Genomic DNA, 21,330 nt, shown 5'->3' with positions numbered 1-21,330 from the left:
GGTAGAGCGCTAGCCTTGAGCTGAAGAGCTGAGGGACGGTGCCCAGGCCCAGAGTTCAGGCCCCACGACCAGACCCCAAAAAACAAAACAAAAACACCAAAAAAAAAAACTGATTTATGCCACTCAGTTCCCAGTAGTAAACAACTATAATTTATTATTCTTCATAAAAGTAAATGAAATCTGCAAGGTAACACTCGTGGTTTTTTTTTTTTTGCCCACCATGGGGGCCTGAACTCTGAGCCTGGGTGCTGCCCCTAAGCTCTTCAGCTCACTGCTAGCATTCTGCCACTTGAGCCACAATGCCACTTCTGGCTTTTTCTGCTAATGTGGTGCTGAGGATCAAACCCAGGGCCTCATGCACGCAAGGCAAGCACTCTACCACTGAGCCACCTTCCCAGCACAACTAAGCCTCTTTGTGCTCTAGGCTAGCACTCTTCCACTTAAGTCACAGCACTGTTTCTGGCTTTTTTGAGTAGTTTATTGGAAATAAGAGTCTCACGGGGATTTTTCTGCCAGGGCTGGCTTCAAATCCTGATCCTCAGATCTCAGCCTCCTGAATAGCTAGAATAACATTCTTATTTTGAACCTTGCAGTAATATGTAACGATGAACCAAGGAAATACAAATAAGCAATGTTAAGAGGTTAGCCCTACAGTAGGTATCCTTGCTGGCTAACTGGGAGGTTTTTGGAAAAGAAGTATGTAGCAAGAACCACAATAATATCCATGTCCTTTCACTCAATGAAATAATTTTAAAGAACATCAAGAACACTATATAAACGTTTCATCTAAGCATTTGATATAAATGTGACTAGAATAGAGCAATGCATTAACTCATAGCAACACAAGAGTATCTCAAATAATTTTAAATAATGTATAGAAACTGGGCAAAATAAAAACTACTCATAAAAACTATTACAATAAAAACAATAATAAAAATACAAAATAGTATCTCTGTACTAATCGCACATTATGTATGCAACATGGAAGGTAAAGTGCCAAACTGAAAATATTTAGGAAGTAATTGTGCCATTACATGTTATGCTCTACTTTAAAGAAAAGGACATTGTTTCAATGGAAAGAATTTGAGGGAAATGTCGTAAAGCTGGGGGAGACACCCATTACAATGTTAGCTGACAGTAATTTGGGTGTGCATAGTCTCAATGTAGAATTTAGAATTTAAATCTTATTTTTAATTTCTTTTTTTTTTTGGTCGGTCGTGGGGCTTGAACTCTGGGCTCGGGCGCTGTCCATCAGCTCTTCAGCTCAAGGCGAGCACTCTACCACTTGAGCTACAGCGCCACTTCTGGTTTTCTAGTGGTTTATTGGAGATAGGAGTCTCACGGCCTTTCCTGCCCGGGCTGGCTTTGAACCGCGATCCTCAGATCTCAGCCTCCTGAGTAGCTAGGATTACAGGCGTGAGCCACCAGCGCCCGGCTCTTATTTTTAATTTCTAACTAGATAAGTATCACCTGGGCCCACATAAACACAACTCTGGGATTTTTACTTTTTTCAGTGCTAGGAATGAAACCCAAAACATCCAGATCTTTTTTTTTTGGGTCCGGTCATGGGGCCTAAACTCTGGGCCTGGGCGCTGTCCCTCAGCTCTTCAGCTCAAGGCTAGCGCTCTACCACTTGAGCCACAGTGCCACTTCAGGCTTTTTTCTTTTTGCTTATGTGGTGCTGAGGAATTGAACCCAGGGCCTCAGGCATGCAAGGCAAGTGCTCTACCACTGAGCCACCTTCCCAGCCCAACATCCAGATCTTTAGTCAACACTCTATCACCAAGCTAAATCCACGTAATCTTTAATAATTTTTAAAGGATTCATTCAGACACCGAAGGAATTAAGAATCATGGCCTTAAACCATCCTTGGGGAACAGGAACAACACTGGGGCTTGAACACTCCTAACAATTTTTGCTTTAGTTACTTTTCAGTTTTTCTCTTTTGACCTGGGGCCAGTTGGACAGCAAACCTTCTACCTCTGCCGCTGTATACCTGGGGATTAAAGCTGTTCCAATCATGCCCAGATTGTTTGCTGAAATGGGGTCTCAATAACTTTTTGTCAAGGCTGGCCTTGAACTGTAATCCACCTGATGTCCATCTCCCAAGTAGCCAGAATTACAGGTGTGAGGAACTGTGTCTGGCTGAAAATCTTCGAAGGCAAATGTAGACAGTTATTTCCCTGATATATGTGATTGTTTACATGAAAATTTATATCAACCCTACTATTGACCAACTATTTAGCATAAAATCATAATTTAACCTTTTTTCTGATAACCCAGAGTCACTATTAGAGTTAATTGTACCGTACTGTAGTGGTAGTTCTCACTAAAGCACTAACTAATGCATTTCTCTTCCAACCCTGGCTAGTCAAACACAAGACGGCATGCCTTTACTAGGCATGGTTTTACAGTGGCTGCTTTAAAGGTGTGGTTTTACAGGTGGCTAACTACTGTTAGAGTAGAAAGACCAGTAATGTCTACACAGGTGCTAAACTGAGGCTATTGTGCAGATTGCTATTTACTTTTACTGGTTTTGTGCCAAGTGTATTGTGTTAGGTGCTACTAAGAGCAACAGCCTATTATTGTTAGTCATTTGCCTTTCCCTATCATTCTTATCTATCATCAGACTGCAGGCCACCAAACGAATTTCTCCCCTTTGCTGTTGTGAACTTTATGGTTGAAAAGCTGGTGGAGCTGTTCAAGGCTAGAGAAGTTTTAGGCAGGGCCTATTTAAGACAGAATAGATCACTGAGGGCAGGATACACCTTTGAAAGATGCACCAAATCCCTGCGTCTTCCACAAAGTGAACAGCCTCATCGTCTATCTGCTCCCAGCACCAACATATCCTCAGAAATTTCTAGAAACATTAACAAAATCAATTTTTCCTCTGCTAAAATTATGCAGGTCAGATTTTGTCACAGTGATTAGAAAAGAAACTAATATAGGCTTCTTCCAAAACATTTAGAAGAAAATGTTTATGAAAAAGTCAACATTGGGGCTGGGAAGGTGACTCAGTGGTAGAATGCTTGCCATAAATGCATGAGGCCCTGGGTTCAATTCTTCAGCACTACATAAGAAGAAAAAGCCAGAAGTGGCGCTGTGGCTCAAGTGGTAGAGTGCTAGCCTTGAGCTGAAGAGCTGAGGGACAGCTCCCAGGCCACCACCACCACCACCACCACCAAAAAAAACAAACAACACCTAAGACTCATAACATCTTTATAATGAATTGTGATCTGATTTAAATAGAAAACTTCATCAACTGATACATAATACTATGACTAACTTGCCGCCTCTTATTAACATTTTATCCTATTTACCATCCCATCATGGATATAAACCCAGAAGAAACTTGAAAAAGTATTTATACAATTCTAGTCATAAAATATAATTCATTCCTTAACTAAATCCACATAAAAATGAAAATCACAAATTATACATTCAATCTTGGTCAATGTTTACTAAATAATTCAAATTTATAGTTTTAGCAACATACATTTCTGCTAATTATATACATATTCTGCCAACTATACAGCTGAGGAAATAAATAAGAAGCTGACAAAAAGGGTACACAATGCTGATAAAGTAGAACTAGGATTTAGACTGCATTTTTTCCTTAAATCAGAGTGCTCTTCCCAATGGTGTCAGAGCTGCCTAATCCCATCATATTTTTACTTGCAAATGGTGATTAGAAGGTAAGGAGGAGAGATTTCAGGTCTAAGAGCCCCAACAACTTCTAGCATACAATTCAATGTTTTTTTTTGTTTTTGTTTTTTTGGTCGGTTGTGGTGCTTGAACTCTAGGCTTGGGCACTGTTCCCTGTGCTCTTCAGCTCAAGGCAAGAGCTCTACTGCTTGAGCCACAGTGCTACTTCCGGTTTTCTAGTGGTTTATTGGAGATAAGAGTCTCACGCGGGCTGAGAAAGTGGCTCAGTGGTAGAGCGCTTGCCTTGCATGCCTGAGGCCCTGCCTGGGTTCAATTCCTCAGCACCACATAAGCAAAAAGAAAAAAGCCGGAAGTGGCGCTGTGGCTCAAGCGGTAGAACGCTAGCCTTGAGCTGAAGAGCTGAGGGACAGCGCCCAGGCCCAGAGTTCAGGCCCCATGACCGGACCCAAAAAAAAAAAGAGTCTCACGGACTTACCCACCTGGGCTGGCTTTGAACTGCAATCCTCAAATCTCAGCCTCCTGAGTAGCTAGGATTATAGGCATGAGCCACTGGTGCCCGGCTTCAATTCAATGTTTTACAGACTTTCTTAGTTTGACAATTTTGTGATTTTTCAAGGGAACAGTTATGCTATGGTGAGATATGAAATATCCTCCTAAAGCTAATGTGCTGAAAGCAGCAATGGTCAAAGATAGGAAGTGCCTTTGAAAGGTGATTGGATCACTGAGGCTCGACCATCATCCACGGATGAATTCCTAACTTTTAATGGACTACTAGATGATAATGGAAACTTGAGGAAGAAGGCTTTCTTGAAGAAGGTCTAAGGAGACAGGCCCTGAAGGGTACATTTTGCCCTCTGCTCCATCCTCTTCCTCTCTTTACTTGCTGGAAGCTATGAGGGAAGCAGCTTTGTTCCAAACACATGATCCCCTAACACCACAATCTCAATCACCACAGATCCAGAAGCAACAGGCCCAAGTGACAATGGATTGAAACTTCCGAGACTGTGAGACAAAATAAGCCTTTCCTTCCTTACTTGGGGATCTTGTCAAAGTGCTGGAAAGCTGACTAATACACTTACCTTCAACATTTTTTTATTTGCTGTGTTTTTGCCACACTCTCTCCTCAGTTGCTCACTCATTGCTTGCAGCTCTCGCCCAAAATGGATCATTCTTTCTATGGCAGCCTGACTTCCTCCACACAACTGGCGTCTTAACTGACTTGAATCAACTTCTGTAAGCAAACAAACAAGTATTTTATTATCTATGGACTGCAGAACAATGAAGAATATACCTATATTTCTATAATATTTTGTGTACTCAGTTATTTCATCCTATTAATTTCATCTAAATCATTATAGATTTTCTATATTTTGTTTTTGTTTTTTGAGATTGGTTCCTGATATATAGCAACAGGCCAGCCTGGAACAAGTTCCTACTGCCTCAGTCTGCTTAGTGCTGAAAATACAGACTTACACCATCACACCCAGCTACTACACACACAGATTTTTGAAATGTAACATGGAACTGTGTAGCTCAAAAGCATACTTGATCTGGGTCACAAGGGTGTAGGATCCTACTGCTGAAAAGTGAAAACCTTTTAATGTAATAATAGACCTACTATGTTAGTACATATTCACAATTCTCTAAAACTATATAAAAACAAATAGTTACTGCTTCTCAAACTGCTTTATCTGACATAGAACAAGAAATAAAATGTTCCTGAAAGCTTAGAGAAGCTAAATGATTCCAATAAAAGCACAGAAGATAACATATTTTGCTAAGTAAAAGAGCTACAGGATTAGAAAAATTACTTTATGAAGTACTTTTATACTATATACTCAGATTAACAATTAGTAACCAACAACACTATAGCTATATAAACCACAATAACATAAACCATAAATACAACAAGACTGATGATGCTAATGGCTAACACTAATAAGTACTTGGTACTATTCACTGTTCAGGTTAACACATTTGTAAAGTCAGTGATTTTACTCATTTTACAGATGAAGAAACTGAGGCACAGAGAAAAGTATATTGTCTAAGGTCAAACAGCTAGTAAGTGGTAGTGGCAGTTGCAGGAATAAAATCCAGGTAATATAGCTCTAGAATTCCTGTTTTTTTTTTGTCGTTTGGTTTTTGTTTTGTTTTGGTTTTGGTCATGGGGCTTGAACTCAGGGCCTGGGTGTTGTCTCTGAGCTTTTTCACTCAAGGCTAGCACTATACCATTTTGAGCAAAAGCACCACTTCCATTTTCTAGTGGTTAATTGGAAGTAAGAGTCTCAGACTTTCCTGCCTGAGCTGGCTTCAAACTGTGATCCTCAGATCTCAGCCTCTTGAGTAGCTAGGTAGAATTCCTGCTCTAAATCATGTTTAAACTAGTCTTTAGAAGCTGAGAGGTTGTTGGCTGACATCCATCCAATAAAGTAAAAGTAGTCTGCCTTTTGAACAATGAGTAACAGCTTTTAATCTCAAAATACTAACAAACCAAAAACAATTCATAAGCTTTAATAATTTTCACTCTCCATTTGATGGAAATGTTTGTAGACTGTTTCACCTTTGGGTATAAACTAACAAGAAAACAAAATTATACATGCAAATGTCCCCTGAATCACATTTTTTTGGGGGGAGGGGGTCCATTTGAGGGCTTGAACTCAGGGTCTGGGCGCTGTCCCTGAATCTCTTTGTGCTCAAGGCTAGCATTCTACCACTTGAACCACAAAGCCATTTCTGGTTTTTGAGTGGCTACTTGGAGACTCATTAGGACATTTTTGCCTGGGCTGGCTTCAGCCTTCAATCCTCAGATCTCAGCCTCGTGAGTGGCTAGGATTACAGGCCTGAGCCACCAGCACCAGGCCACATTTTTTTTTTTTGGAAGTACAGGAGGCCTAGCTAAGCATCACTTATGTGCCAGGCAGAGCACTATGAATGTCACAGATCTGCATTCAAAGAATTTAAGAAATTCAGTTTAATTAAAATCTGTAATATTATAGCTACCCGCTTGGTTCTACTGATTATATTAAAAAACATGTTAAGATTTCTGCTCTCTCCAACCTTAAACGTCCTAAGGGCTGAAATGCATAAAGCAGCACTCAAGTTGAACCTAAGCAAGAGAGCTGAACTAAGAAACTAGCACTTCACTTTTAGAGGAACTGAAAGTAATTCTACTCTCACTAGAAACACACTCCCAAAAAGCTTTAAATTTGGTTTATGCTCATCAGCTGTAAATCAGTACAAGTAAGAACATAACCTTGTAGTCATCATTTTTATTAAAAATGTAAGAAATATCACTGCAGACCCATTTCGGTGTCACAATCTTCCATTTCGTGGTCATGTTTAGAGCTACCATTTAGGAAACCATTGGATGAAGTTTCTCCAACTCCATTGGAGTAGTGATCTGTTTCCATGTCTACATCATTACTGAAAACGAAAAGACAAACCTAATTTTAGAAATATTATTATTTGTAGCTTAGTTTAAAACAAATCACTATGCAACTATGTAGCCTACAATAATAGCAAACTGCAAATAAGGTATTTAGTTAAATCTCAAACATTCTAAGCCAAACACATGGCTGATTTGTAACAAATTTGTACCCCAGAGATGAGGGAGAAAAATGTACAAGTGCAAAAGTGTAGTGATTTGTGCAACTTTACATAAATCATACTTTGGCACAATACTCTTAACTTTCCCCAATTCAGATCTATATAACAACTTCTTGCCTGAAACCCACCTACCCAAACCATTTCCCCTAGTGAAGCCCATGGCTCAACTGCTTCCCATCTTCTTATTCAATTCACTTCTAGCCTGCTTCTCAATCAATTCAGAACATATGGGCCATTGTCCTTACTACTCAAAAACATGTTCTCTCAAAGGTAAATGAAACTTTCAAAACAAAACAAAACAAAAAAATCTCACTTGCTCCCACCTTTTCAGTTCTCAGCACTATTTCTGTCTTGCAGGCTACCTTACAGGCACCTGTTCAAAGTGCTACTGAATCTTCACATTGATTTGTGTGAAGATGGGGGTCCCACTACTGCCCTAGCTGGCCTTAAATGTATAATCCTCCTCCTATTCTGATACTCAAGCTCCACATCTGTAAAATTATTGAAACTGGAATTGCAGGTGGGCACTACCACACCTTGTTCAAGTCTTCATTTTTAAACAACTGTCATAGATGGTTTCCAGACAGTTTCCAATTTTCACTCATCCCACCTGAATAGTTTTGTGTCAGTAACAGTATCTGGATATACTAAAGTTATCAATATATGTCCTTTCAGATACATCCACTCTTTTACAAACAACAATATCTAATCTTTTAAGAGTTTTATGAAGAACTGGTGAACAGTTAGTTACACATCCCAAAGGTAATTTCCTATTCCAGCATGATGGAGATCAGACCAATGGTAATCACAGGGACGTATATAACATGTGGTAGGGATGTAAGTTAAGGAAAAAAGAAGAGGTGGCATCTGAACTTGAGTTTTGCCCTGAACGGAAGTTACCATGGAGGTGAGGGAGGATAGGGAAAGTCCATTTCTAATAGTGGGAGGTATGAGGGAAAAATCCTGAGTTTGCAAGGCAGAAATTCTAGAACGTAGTCTCAGCTCTGCAACTTACTACCTACTAATTGTTGACTGTTTTTAAAATGTCCTTTACTTTTCTGATATTCAGCTCTACATCTGTAAAATGGTTTAAACAGTCAATACCACCTTTACAATACTGTTGAAAGAAAATTATTAACAATTACAAAATAACTTGTTGAACATATGAAGCATTTTACACATTGATTTGTTGCTTTACCTTTTCTACTAAACAGAAAGAAAGATTCTGTGTCACCCACCCTTCCAAAAAAGCTGAACTCACGTAATAACAGGTTTAGTTAGCAGCTTCTTGCTCTAAGGACAGTATGTAAGAGGAAAACTTGTACACTAATTGTACTCTTACCATCAGGCAAAGGCAGAACCTTCTACAACTTAGACTAATGAATCAACTGTTAACATTTTAAAACATCCACTCATAATTTCTTTACCACAATATTTTTCTATTATGTCAGCTCTACAGTGAAAAGCCACTCCAATCTCCCTAGTCCTTTTTCCGATGTTCTTATATCATGTTTATAGTCCTCCTTTATAACATGTATTGCATAAACCCAGTGTTTTATAGAAACAGTTGTCATGTGTGATAAATGACCCAGATATTTTGGCTCATCTTTCCAAAGATTCAAATACTTTTTTGTGTGTATTACACAGACTCCTTTCTGCAGAACTTCATTTCAAAGTAAGATTCCATGCTAAACATTAGGTTTTGAGTAAGATGGATTGATAAACATCTCCAAAAATGGCATGTGACCAACTGGTTCAAGTTTTAGGACTAAACCAGTATCCAACTGACTCAGATGTTAGACAACTGGTAGGTGGAATACACAAGAACTTGTTCTTGCACACTAATTCAAATGCTTTTATGTTGTAGACTTTAAGGATTCATGAATACCAAGCCTGAGCATGTCAAGGCTCATAGTATGCTGATAAGACACATCTCCTCTCAAACTCCACAGCTAGCAGAATGTTTGGTACCCAATAGGTCCTCAATCAACTTGTTAATGTCTACTACAAATGACTGAACTATGTACTCAAGCTTCACAAAGATAGGATTTTTAAAAAGATACTTTGTAGAGTTAGTTATTTTAAACTTAGAAAACATTCTATACAATGACACCCACACTAAGGTATTCTATCTAGATCTGCAGCTGGCAGGAAGATGATGCACAAAGCCTGCTCCTTAGAGGGTTCTAAGGAAAGAGGGGAAAAACCTGAGTCCAAGTGCATACTAGGAACTTAAAACACATTGAAAACTCAATTCACTATAGCTTTTATTTTTGGGAATTTGAGAACTTCCAGATCCCCACTGATGTGTGGGTGATATAAGTTCTTCTACAATCAACAAAGAAATTACCTGCTAAGATGGTTGCTTATACTAATGAAAACTAGGGAAACCACTTACCTGGTGAAGTTATTAACTTGCTGTGACCTTGACATATTTATACTGTTCAGTTCTGGTACATTCAAATTGGGTGACTGATGCTTACTATGGCAATATGATTGATGTGCTTTATTTGATATGACACCATTACTACAACTTTCAAAACCTGGAGGGGAGGACGGGGAAAGATACCACCACATGAATCAAAACAAAACAATGACTTATTGGTCATGATGTAAATAATAACCCCATATTTTGACTTTAGATTTAAGACTTTTTAAAGAAAACTGGCAAACTAAATAGTAAAAAATCTGCTAGCCTCTTTCAGAGTATTATAATCTCCTCTAACATTTCACTTGTGATAGATTTCATTTCATCCTCACCCCCCCCCATAAGGAGATAGCATTCATATACAGCTTAATAGCAGGATATATTCTGAGAAGTATGTCTTTGAGGGAATTATTGCGTGAACATCATAGAGTACACAAATTTAGATGGTGTAGCCTGCTATTTATTATATAGTGACCATTCATTTTACCTGCTCACATTGTTTATGGAGATCTACTAGTGAACTATTAAAGCAGCTGTTAAGTTACTTCTTGGGATAACATGAATCTGAATCTACAGATTTTCATCTTGAGATGGAGTATACACAACGGTTACACAGCTACACAGAGAATGTCTACTTGTTTTGTGGCTCAAAATTATTAAAGACAAACTGGGCGCCAGTGGCTCATGCCTGTAATCCTAGCTATTCATGAGGCTAAGACCTGAAGATCAAGGTTCAAACCCAGCCTGGGCAAGAATCTCCATGAGACTCTTATCTCCAATTAACCACCTGAAAACCAGAAGTGGTGCTGTGGCTCAAGTGGTAGAGTGCTAGTGTTGAGCTGAAGAGCTGAGGGACAGCACCCAGGCCTAGAGTTCAAGCTCCACAACCAACTGCCCGCCCACCCCCTCCTGCCCCCACCCCAAAAATTATTAAAGACAAAAGTCTAGGGCATAAGACTGAATTCTCACCAGAAAAATGTGCAGTGCTTCCTTTTCCTGATGCTAAGGTATGGATATTCATGCCATGACTAGGGCTCATACTTGGACTACTGAAGGGTCGAGGACTAACAGGGTAACTGTCTTGAGATTTTGGGCTTCGACCTCCCAAACATCGTACTTCACTATCTGTACCATTCACCATTTCTATAAACTGACGAACTCTGAAAGAAAAAAGAAAATTTTACTTAGACATATTTTTAATAGCTTTGGGTTTATATAATAGCATTTTTCAAAGCTTACATTTTTCAATAGGTCTGGTGTTGGCAAAAAAAATTAGAGGGCTGGGAAGGTGGCTCAGTGGTAGAGCGCTTGCCTTGCATGCCTGAGGCCCTGGGTTCGATTCCTCAGCACCACATAAGCAAAAAGAAAAAAGCCGGAAGTGGCACTGTGGCTCAAGTGGTAGAGTGCTAGTCTTGAGCTGAAGAGCTGAAGGACAGTGCCCAGGCCCAGAGTTCAAGCCCCATGACCGACAAAAAAAACCAAAAAACAAAAAAAAATTAGAGTATAAGGTAATATTATTCGCTTTAACTAAGACTAAAAATGAAAATCTGCATTGAGAATGTTATTTAAGTGGTACAGCACCTGCTTGGTAAGCTTAAGGCCCTGAGTTCAAACCCCACTGCTGCCACCCTCACCCCCCACACCAAACAAGGTCATGAAAATCTATAAATAGTTCTAAGTAAAATTAAGGTGGACTCCATTTTTAATCCCCCCTAAAAAAATCAATATTTTCAGCTTGTAGCAAATCAAACAGTACCTAAGAATGAGATTTTAAACACATGATAGATATAAGAACAGGTTTTTCCATCCTTCCTCACCCTGTCCCACTTCCTATGTCCTAGCCAAAACAGGCTTCAGTTAAAGCACTTGAGAGCCATGCTCCCAATACAAAAGGTTCAAGTGTTAGGCTCAATTGCTTTTTTTAAAAAATAACAGCATCATAAGGTCAATTTAAAAATGCCACATTAGGATGGCTATTATCTTAAAAAGCAGAAAACAACTGGTAGGCATGTAAAGAAATTGGCCTTCTGGTGCACTACTGGTGGGAATATGAAATGATGGTAATTGCTGAGGTAAACAGTATGGCGGTTCTTCTAAGTAATAAACACAGAATTACCATGTAATCCCCTTCTAGGTAAATAACCAAAAGAAATGAGGCACCACTGGCTCATGCCTATTCCTAAGCTTCTCAGGAGACTGAGATCTAAGAATCATAGTTCGAAGCCAGTCCAGGCAGGAAAAAGTCTGCAAGACTCTTATCTCCAATTACTCATACCATCAAAGAGCCAGAAGTGGAGCTGTGGCTCAAGTGGTAGAGTGCTATCCTTGAGAACAAAAGCTCAGAGACAGCACCTAGGCCTTGAGTTCAAACCCCAGGACTAGCACAAAAAAAAGAAAAAGAAAAAGAAACCGATGAGCAGATAGCTGTACATCAATATTCACAGCAGAATTATTTCTAAGAACCAATAATAGAAGTAACCCAATGTCATGAACGGATCCACAAAATGTAGCATGTATCTATTATGAAGTAGGTGTTCAGCCTCTGAAAGGAGGAAGTTCTGGCACATGCTGCAATATGCCATGTGCTGCCAGTCATGAAAAGATCAGTGCTATATATAATTGCCTGTAGTGGAGGGAGGGAATGGGCGAGGGTCAGGGAAATAAGGGGCAGCCTCGGTTTGGGAAGATGCAATGTTTGTAATGCATAGTAGGGAAGTAACAAAGTGTGAATATGAACCAAACTCTAGACTTGACAATGGTTAAAATGATAAATTTTACCGGGTGCCGGTGGCTCACACCTGTAATCCTAGCTACTCAGAAGGCTGAGATCTGAGCCAGCCTGGGCAGGAAAAGTCCGTTAGACTATCTCCAATAAACCACTAGAAAAAAAACCAGAAGTGGCACTGTGGCTCAAGTGGTAGAGCACTTGCCTTGAGCTGAAGAGGTGAGGGACAGCACCCAGGCCCAGAGTTCAAGCCCCACAACCGACCAAAAAAAAAGGTAAATTTTATGTGTACAGTTACCCTTGCTATATTGCAGCTACACTGTACTGCAAGTTTTTTAAAAAATCATAAATAGTGATCTCTCACCTATCACAAGAGTTAGGTTCCAGAGACCCCTGCGATAGGTGAAAATTCACAGAGTGGCAATAAGTGAACCTACCATATATGTAATGCTGCTACTTTGCAGATTTTCACCTATCGCAGGGGTCTCTGGAATATATCTCCTGCAATAGGTGAGGGATCACTGATCATTATACTCTAAATTTTTAAGTATGCTAAAGCAGAATTACTATAGAATACTGTTCAGGAGTAGAAATAAAATCCTCACCTTGTAAGTTTTCTCATTTTTTATTTTGGTGCTGGGGATGGAACCCAAGGGCCTTCCTTATACACGCAAAAAGCATATGCTCGCCGGGTGCTGGTGGCTCACGCCTGTAATCCTAGCTACTCAGGAGGCTGAGATCTGAGGATCGCGGTTCAAAGCCAACCCGGGCAGGAGAGACCGTGAGACTCCTATCTCCAATAAACCACCAGAAAACCCGAAGTGGCGCTGTAGCTCATGTGGTAGAGCGCTCGCCTTGAGCTGAAGAGCTGAGGGACAGTGCCCAGGCCCAGAGTTCAGGCCCCACAACCGGACCAAAAAAAAGTGTATGAAAATAAATTTCGGGCTGGGAAGTTGGCTCAGTGGTAGAGCACTTGCCTTGCATGCCTGAAGCCCTGGGTTCGATTCCTCAGCACCACATAAGCAAAAAGAAAAAAGCCGGAAGTGGCGCTGTGGCTCAAGTGGTAGAGCACTAGCCTTGAGCTGAAGAGCTGAGGGACAGCGCCCAGGCCCAGAGTTCAGGCCCCACAACCGGACCAAAAAAAAAGTGTATGAAAATAAATTTCGGGCTGGGAAGTTGGCTCAGTGGTAGAGCACTTGCCTTGCATGCCTGAAGCCCTGGGTTCGATTCCTCAGCACCACATAAGCAAAAAGAAAAAACCCAGAAGTGGCGCTGTGGCTCAAGTGGTAGAGCACTAGCCTTGAGCTGAAGAGCTGAGGGACAGCGCCCAGGCCCAGAGTTCAGGCCCCAATACTGGCAAAAAAGAAAGAAAGAAAGAAAGAAAGAAAGAAAGAAAGAAAGAAAGAAAGAAGGAAGGAAGGAAGGAAGGAAGGAAAGGAAGGAAGGAAGGAAGGAAGGAAGGAAGGAAGGAAAGAAAGAACTTTCACAAACGAACATACAAGTAATACAAGAAAAACACCTAAATAGTATTGATGTTTCAAACAACTGGGGATGTGGTTCAGTGGCAGAGCACTTGCCTAAGCATATAGAAGGCCCTGAATTCAATCCCCAGCACTAGAAAATCAATGAATGAACACACAAAGTTTGGAACAGTAAATTCAGGAGACTACATTTTTTTAAAGAAAAAATATTTGAGGCTGGGCGCTGATGGCTCACACCTGTAATCAGAAGGCTGATATCTAAGAATTGTAGTTCAAAGCCAGTCTGGGCAGCAAACTGTGAGACTCTTTATCTCCAATTAACCACCAGAAAACTCCAGAAGTGGTACTGTGGCTCAAGTGGCAGAGTACTCACCTTGAGCTTCTTAAGTTCAGGGAAAATACCTAGGCCCAGAGTTCAAGCCCCAGGACTAGGGAGGGAGGGAGAGAAGATGGGAGGGAAGGAGGGAGGGAAGGAGGGAAGACGGGGCAGGGGTTGAATTGTCTTACTGAACTTTTTGATCTTGTTGCCTTTTCAAAAGATCTAAATTTAACAAATAGTAATTGAGTGTTCACTGTGTGTCAAACATTTGCTGAATTAGAAACGAGGATAAAAAATGAATACCTTTTGCTAGAGAGTACTAACACCAAGAAAAAGGCAAACACAATTTGTTACATACAAATATAATCACAGTCACTATAGCAATTTCACCTATAAAAAAGATTGCTTTCAACTCTATGATTTAGTCCACTTGTTTGGCTTTCATCCCTGTTCTCTATCACCCATCAAGTCATACTTGCCCTGATGATTACCAGGTCTTACTTTAGCAGGTGGACCAGTTAGTTTTCAGGCTCACTTGTCTTGGTTAAAACAGGGCATACAAGAGAATGATAAAAGGGTGACAGTGATCAAATGCATTGTATTCATAAACTGCTTTGTAGAATCGTAACACCTTTATACAACTGCTTAAAAGACAATAAAAATGTATTTAGGGCTGGAAGGTGGCTCAGTGGTAGAGCGCTTGCCTTGCATGCCTGAGGCCCTGGGTTCAATTCCTCAGCACCACATAAGCAAAAAGAAAAAAGCCGGAAGTGGCGCTGTGGCTCAAGTGGTAGAGCACTAGCCTTGAGCTGAAGAGCTGAGGGACAGCGCCCAGGCCCAGAGTTCAGGCCCCACAACCGGACCAAAAAAAAAGTGTATGAAAATAAATTTCGGGCTGGGAAGTTGGCTCAGTGGTAGAGCACTTGCCTTGCATGCCTGAAGCCCTGGGTTCGATTCCTCAGCACCACATAAGCAAAAAGAAAAAACCCAGAAGTGGCGCTGTGACTCAAGTGGTAGAGCGCTAGCCTTGAGCTGAAGGACAGTGCCTAGGCCCAGAGTTCAGGCCCCACGAACGGACCCCCCCCAAAAAAAAGAAAATAAATTTCACAGATACTCAGAAATGATTTGAATGATATTATTTGAAAAAATTGGAGTTATTGTAATTTGCTTTATTACTATTATTACTATCAATTAATTACAAGGCGTTCCATTTTAATATGCCCATGTATGAATACAATGCATCTTGATTTGTCATCCTACCTATTATTTTCTCCTTTCACTTCCCTTCCCAAACCAGACTCATAGTTTCCTTGTTCCATTTTCACATATGTACTCAGATTATTCTGATTGTATTTGACCTCCTTCCCTATTTATCCATCCCCTTTCCCATTAGTACCCACATCCTAGTCTAAACATGTTTAAATTATTTAAAGAAAATAAAATTTCGAATTGTTACAGTAACCAAACCTATAATTTGAGAACAAGCATTAGCCACATACACCGTGTCCTTACTTTGTCTATTCTTGATAGAAGCTAATTCTTCTAAAACAGTCTGGTCTGTAGATCTGGCAAAGGCCTCTGCTGTGGCACAGTACCCATGGTGAACTAAATACGATGAAACCATTCTTAAAATTAAAAGAAGAAACACATGTTTTAGTCAAGAGAACATAAGCTTGACACTACAATTTTTGTCAGTAAGGCTTCTTTGTATCACAAATCTATTCTCTTAAAAAATTATGGCTTTAGTAACTTAAATTCTTAAGCTGAAAAATGTTTTGTTCTAGTAATGTATATTCCAAAATATTAACTGCAAATATACACACTACTCTAAATAAATATTCCAGTAAAATCAAGGGCATTAAACAACACTTTCTTTTATTCTTGGTTCTCCTATTATCTCACACACAGGCCCCTTCCTATTAATTTTCCCATTATTCAATCCTGGTAACCATAACCCATATTTCACTTTAATTACATGAAATGCAAGTAATATGTTGGCATTGTGTAAGATAAAACATTTTTTAAATAACTGATCAACTCTCATTGTTCCAGAGTTCAATCACTTTCCTTGCCTTCTTGTTAAATGGCATCAAAGGTGTGAAAAGAAAATAGTAAACTCAGAGAGAGAACTGTCCTATCAGAGAGGGATCAGTCTTCCAATCCAAATCAATTGCTATTGTTTTAATCAGGAAACTAATTAGTCATGACTTACAATCTTCTAAGAGAACAAGTATATGTATTTATTTGTTTTTGCTGGTCCTAGGGCTTGAACTCAGTGTCTGAGTGCTGTCTCTGAATTTCTTCAGGAAAGCACTCTACCACTTTTGCCACAGACAGCTCCACTTGTGGCTTTTTGGTAGTTTGCTGAAGATATATCTTATCTACACATTTTCCTGTCTGAGCTGAGTTCACTTTGATCCTCAGATAAGATTTTAGCCTCCCGAATAGCTAGGATTACAAGTGTGAGCCACTGGTGCCCAGTGAACAAGTATATTTTTAAAGACATTTTCAAGTGTTTAAACCATGTACTTACATCTATCCACTAAACACATTTAGAAAAACTAGTAATCTAACAACATTGCCCTCACAAATTCATGATGTCCAAATATTTCACTGTTAAATTCTGCCTCTGCCTGATACTACTAGAGCCACTTAGATAATGCTGTGAGCCAACTCACTAAAGGGACAACTAGGGGAAAGAAGGCAATGACACTGCTTTCTAAGAAAAATGTTTTCATCGTTTTCCTTTATTCTGTGCAGGTCCTGGGGCTTGAATTCAGGCTCTAGATAGTGTCCCAGACCTTCTTTTGTTCAAGGCTAATGCTCTTCCACTTGGCTTTTTTAGTAGTTTATCGGAGAAAATACTCTCCAGGCTTTCCTGCCCTTCAAATCATGATCCTCAGATCTAAGCCTCTGGAGTAGTTAGGATTATAGGTGTGGTCCTCGCAGCTTTCATTTCTATTGTTCGAATTAAAACAAAGGAAACCTTTTAGAATGGGCCTCCTGAGCATTCATAGTAGCAATTTAAAAAAAAGGAAGAAGGTAAGTTGCTGGTTATAGAAATAAGACTACAGTATTTCTTCTATCACTATCCTGTTTCTGTGGAAATCACTTTTAGACCATTAATAAAATGCTGCAATCCATTCTAGCACATGGAGATTATTAAATCATAGTTAGATATTTCTATTTAGAATAATATAAATATTTCACAAAAAAGGTATTCCAATAACCTGAAAATAATTAGTATTGTTAGAGTAAACCAAATAGAAAAATTTAATGGAATTATGAAATAAAAAATGTATACATCATGTATATACTCTAGTACATGTGGATGGTAAGAGTAGGAATCAAACAATAGTTCTTTTCCTCCGTCTGAACTGCTGCTGAACACAGCCAAGCATAGTCCCCAAAAGCAGAGATCCTGAATTATAAAATATAAAACCTATCAAAATCACTATGGAAGGGCAAAAAATGAACTACCCTAGCCTATGTGACCAAGTGTACCTTTTTTTCCTTCATCAAATTAAGACAGAAACATGTTTTATTAAAAAAACTCAATGTGTGAGAGTTATGTCTGAAGTTCTCCACTCTTACTTTTGTATCATGGTCTGCCATTCTCCTTCCCGGTCTCCAATAGGAAAGCGGTCTATCTGTGCCTGTATTTTGGTTCTCCATTCACGCATGTAGTCTTCTATATCAAATACAAAGGGATGTTGCCCAAAATTGGCATCAACCACTTCTCCAGGTGTCTGAAGCCCCACAGTAGGATACAAATTTGGCTGTAAGACAACATATTGCATTGAACATCTAACCATTTTATAAGAAAGACTTCTTTATCCTCTTACTACTATCTTCGAAAGAACAGAACTATAAATTTATTTCATGATCATTTAAAACCCTCAACCAAAATATTGATAGAAGAAAACAAATGATATGAAGTACATGTTTGATAAAATAAATTTTTTTCTCTATTTTTTTGGGTCTGGTCTTGGGGCCTGAACTCTGGGCCTGGGCACTGTCCCTCAGCTCTTCAGCTCAAGGCTAGCGCTCTACCACTTGAGCCACAGCGCCACTTTTCGGCTTTTTTCTTTTTGCTTATGTGGTGCTGAGCAATCGAACCCAGGGCCTCAAGGCATGCAAGGCAAGTGCTCTACCACTGAGCCACCTTCCCAGCCCATAAAATAAATTTTCAATGAAGCTATTTCACTTTCTCACAGACTACCTTATATTATAACTATGGTGACATTTATATCCACATGACATATTTCTAATATGTAAAAATGTAATTCTTCCCCTTAAGAATATACATATACAGTAGTTACAGAGATCCAAAAATAAATACTTAATTTGGATTTAGCTCAGCTTTATGTGTATGTGTGTCAATAGAGCTTCCTAGGGTGTCATTGCTTAGCTTTTTATTCAAGGCTGGCATGCTACTTCTTGAGCCACATCTCTATCTCCAAATTTTGGTGGTTAATTAGGGGTAAGAGTCAGATTCTTACCTCTCACAGACTTTTCTGTACAGGCTAGCTTCAGACTGTGATCCTCTGATCTCAAGGATTGTAATCGTGAGTCACTAGAGCCTGACAGGCTCAGCTTTTATATAAAACACAGTGCACACTTAAAGTTAGTTCTCCTCTCATAAAAGTAGATTCCTTTCCACAAGCAGGTACTAATTTAAATATACTACTTTCATTTACCTGTATATTTGGGAGAGCTGTTTATATGAAGGAGATAGGAACTACATACAGGACACAATGCCAGTGCCATAGTGGGGATCCTCCCAATAAAAACAAAAACTCTATCTAATCTGGGGATTAGCTCAAGTAGTGCCTGCTTAGCAACACTGAGTGCAACCCCAGTACCACCCACACCCACACCAAAGTTGGGGGTGGGGGGAGTGTATGCACTTCAAAGGAAAAACAATACAATTGAACATTCAAACTTAGAAATGCTTAATATATACTCCAAGACCTCAAAGCTAAACAATCAATATCCAAAGAATCCTTGTGGCTCTATCGCTAATTAAATGTTAAGTCTAAAAGGTAAGTATTACTGTTTACTAAATGCCAAGATCTAATTATTTATAATCAATAATCTTGTGAGGTACTATTATTAATATACAAAGAGAAAGAAATTTTGAGAATAAGGGATTAAATAACTTGCCCATGGTTATTCTAACTGGCAGAGACAGAATTAGAAGAAAAATCTGTTTTCAGATGCAAGCTCAATTTTTGTTCCTAAAACCCCAAGTCCTACCATATCTTCAGTCTTTGTATTTGCAGCTTATTTCTTTGCTTTAACAAGGTATAAAGATTAAAAGAGGATAACTTGTACCTGAATGAGATATTAGATTTCACAGCAGAAAAGAGGATATATCTAAAAACAACTGTTAAACAACACAAATGAGAAATAAATCAAACTAGAAATAAAATAAATAACTGAGCAGTGGGTTAATCCTAGCTACTACATCCTAGCTATTTAGGAGGAGGGATCAGGATCAAGGGTTAAGGCCAACCTGGGCAAAATCGAAGCTCTAACGACCCCAACCAATAGCTGCACACTGTGGCACATCTGTCATCTCCAACACTGAAAAGCACAAGTAGTAGGTTCATAGCCCAGGCTAGCCAGAACATAAAAGGAGACTCTACTTAGAAAATAGCAACACAATGCCGGGCGCTGGTGGCTCACGCCTGTAATCCTAGCTACTCAGGAGGCTGAGATCTGAGGATCGTGGTTCAAAGCCAGCCCGGGCAGGAGAGACCGTGAGACTCCTATCTCCAATAAACCACCAGAAAACCGGAAGTGGCGCTGTAGCTCAAGTGGTAGAGCGCTTGCCTTGAGCTGAAGAGCTGAGGGACATTGCCCAGGCCCAGAGTTCAAGCCCCACAACCGAAAAAAAAAGAAAAAAGAAAATAGCAACACAAACCATAGCTAGACGTGTGGCTCAATGGTAGAGCACTTGCCTTCCTACTACTGACAAAAGCAAAACACAAAACAAATACTGTCAAAATATAAAAAATGAGAAGCTCCAGTGGATTTTGGAAATAAAAGGTAAAGCAATGTATGAAAACAGACTGATTATCAGTAATCAGCAGAAATAAGGTCAAAGAATTTTATGACAAAGCAGATAAAATACTTAAGTTGCTTTTAGTACAATCTCTCCATTTCACTAAGGTAAAAACTGAGACCCACAGTTTCCATTAAAACTCACTGCAAGGGCTGGGCAGGTGGCTCAGTGGTAGAGCACTTGCCTTGCATGCATGAGGCCCTGGGTTCGATTCCTCAGCACCACATAGGCAAAAAGAAAAAAAAAGCCGGAAGTGGCATTGTGGCTCAAGTGGTAGAGCGCTAGCTTTGAGCTGAAGAGCTGAGTGACAGTTCCCAGGCCCAGAGTTCAGGCCCCATGACCGGACCCCCCCCCCAAAAAAAAACTCACTGCAAAATTACAAGATAGTTATTTTAAGTATGGAAGGACAAAGACAATAAAGAAATCAATAGAAAGTTCTATTCAGTCAACACAGAAGACAAAAATTACTAGTTCAACCAGTTGTGAGATAGATTATGGTAGAGCACCTGCCTAGTGCACCATGAGCAAGGTTCCTGGGTCAATCTGTAGTGCACACACACCTTAAAACTCCCATGGAAATGTAGACAACTTGCACAAAAAAGGAAAGATGACACAAACACAGGGAAAGATATTTCGCCCCATTTTTTTAGAATGTAAATGAAAAACAAGAAGCTTTTGTTGTTTTATTTTCTGTTGATGCTGGGATTTGAACTCAGGCCTCTGTGCTTGCAGGTAGGCATTCTGTCACTTAAGACTCACCCAGGGCCTCGGCCCTTTTTGCTTTATTTTTCAGATAAGATGGGGATGACTCAGATTCTACTACTCATCCCTCCTGTGCAGCTGAGATCATGGTCTGACAGATTTTTCATATTCTAACCATTTTGCATAAATGAATTACACAACATGAGGTTTCATGTGATAGCATGTATCTAGATTATAGAAATATAGGAAATAATGGTTTTCCCATAAACTAGAGATCATTGTTCTTGCCTATTAGTTTAAATCTTAATGAAAAGAACAAGAAAACATTTCTGC

At 39.6% G+C, this 21,330-nt stretch overlaps 1 protein-coding gene across 1 annotated transcript in view; it reads right to left on the bottom strand.

The window, feature by feature from the left end:
- Ranbp9 (RAN binding protein 9) overlaps positions 1-21,330 on the bottom strand; it is an 83,460-nt gene that overhangs the window by 5,671 nt on the left and 56,459 nt on the right. The window contains exons 7-12 of the mRNA XM_013030421.1: positions 17,820-18,004; positions 15,738-15,850; positions 10,670-10,876; positions 9,671-9,815; positions 6,968-7,089; positions 4,746-4,897 (exon numbers count right to left, since the gene is read on the bottom strand). Of these exons, the coding sequence (XP_012885875.1) occupies positions 4,746-4,897; positions 6,968-7,089; positions 9,671-9,815; positions 10,670-10,876; positions 15,738-15,850; positions 17,820-18,004 (924 nt within the window). The remainder of the gene's footprint in view (positions 1-4,745; positions 4,898-6,967; positions 7,090-9,670; positions 9,816-10,669; positions 10,877-15,737; positions 15,851-17,819; positions 18,005-21,330) is intronic.

The sequence above is a fragment of the Dipodomys ordii genome, unplaced genomic scaffold, assembly GCF_000151885.1.
Source record: "Dipodomys ordii isolate 6190 unplaced genomic scaffold, Dord_2.0 Scaffold130, whole genome shotgun sequence".
In the NCBI taxonomy this organism is placed as follows: Eukaryota; Metazoa; Chordata; class Mammalia; order Rodentia; family Heteromyidae; genus Dipodomys; species Dipodomys ordii.
Note: the sequence above shows the minus strand (reverse complement) of the source record. Positions and strands in the feature narration are given on the sequence as shown.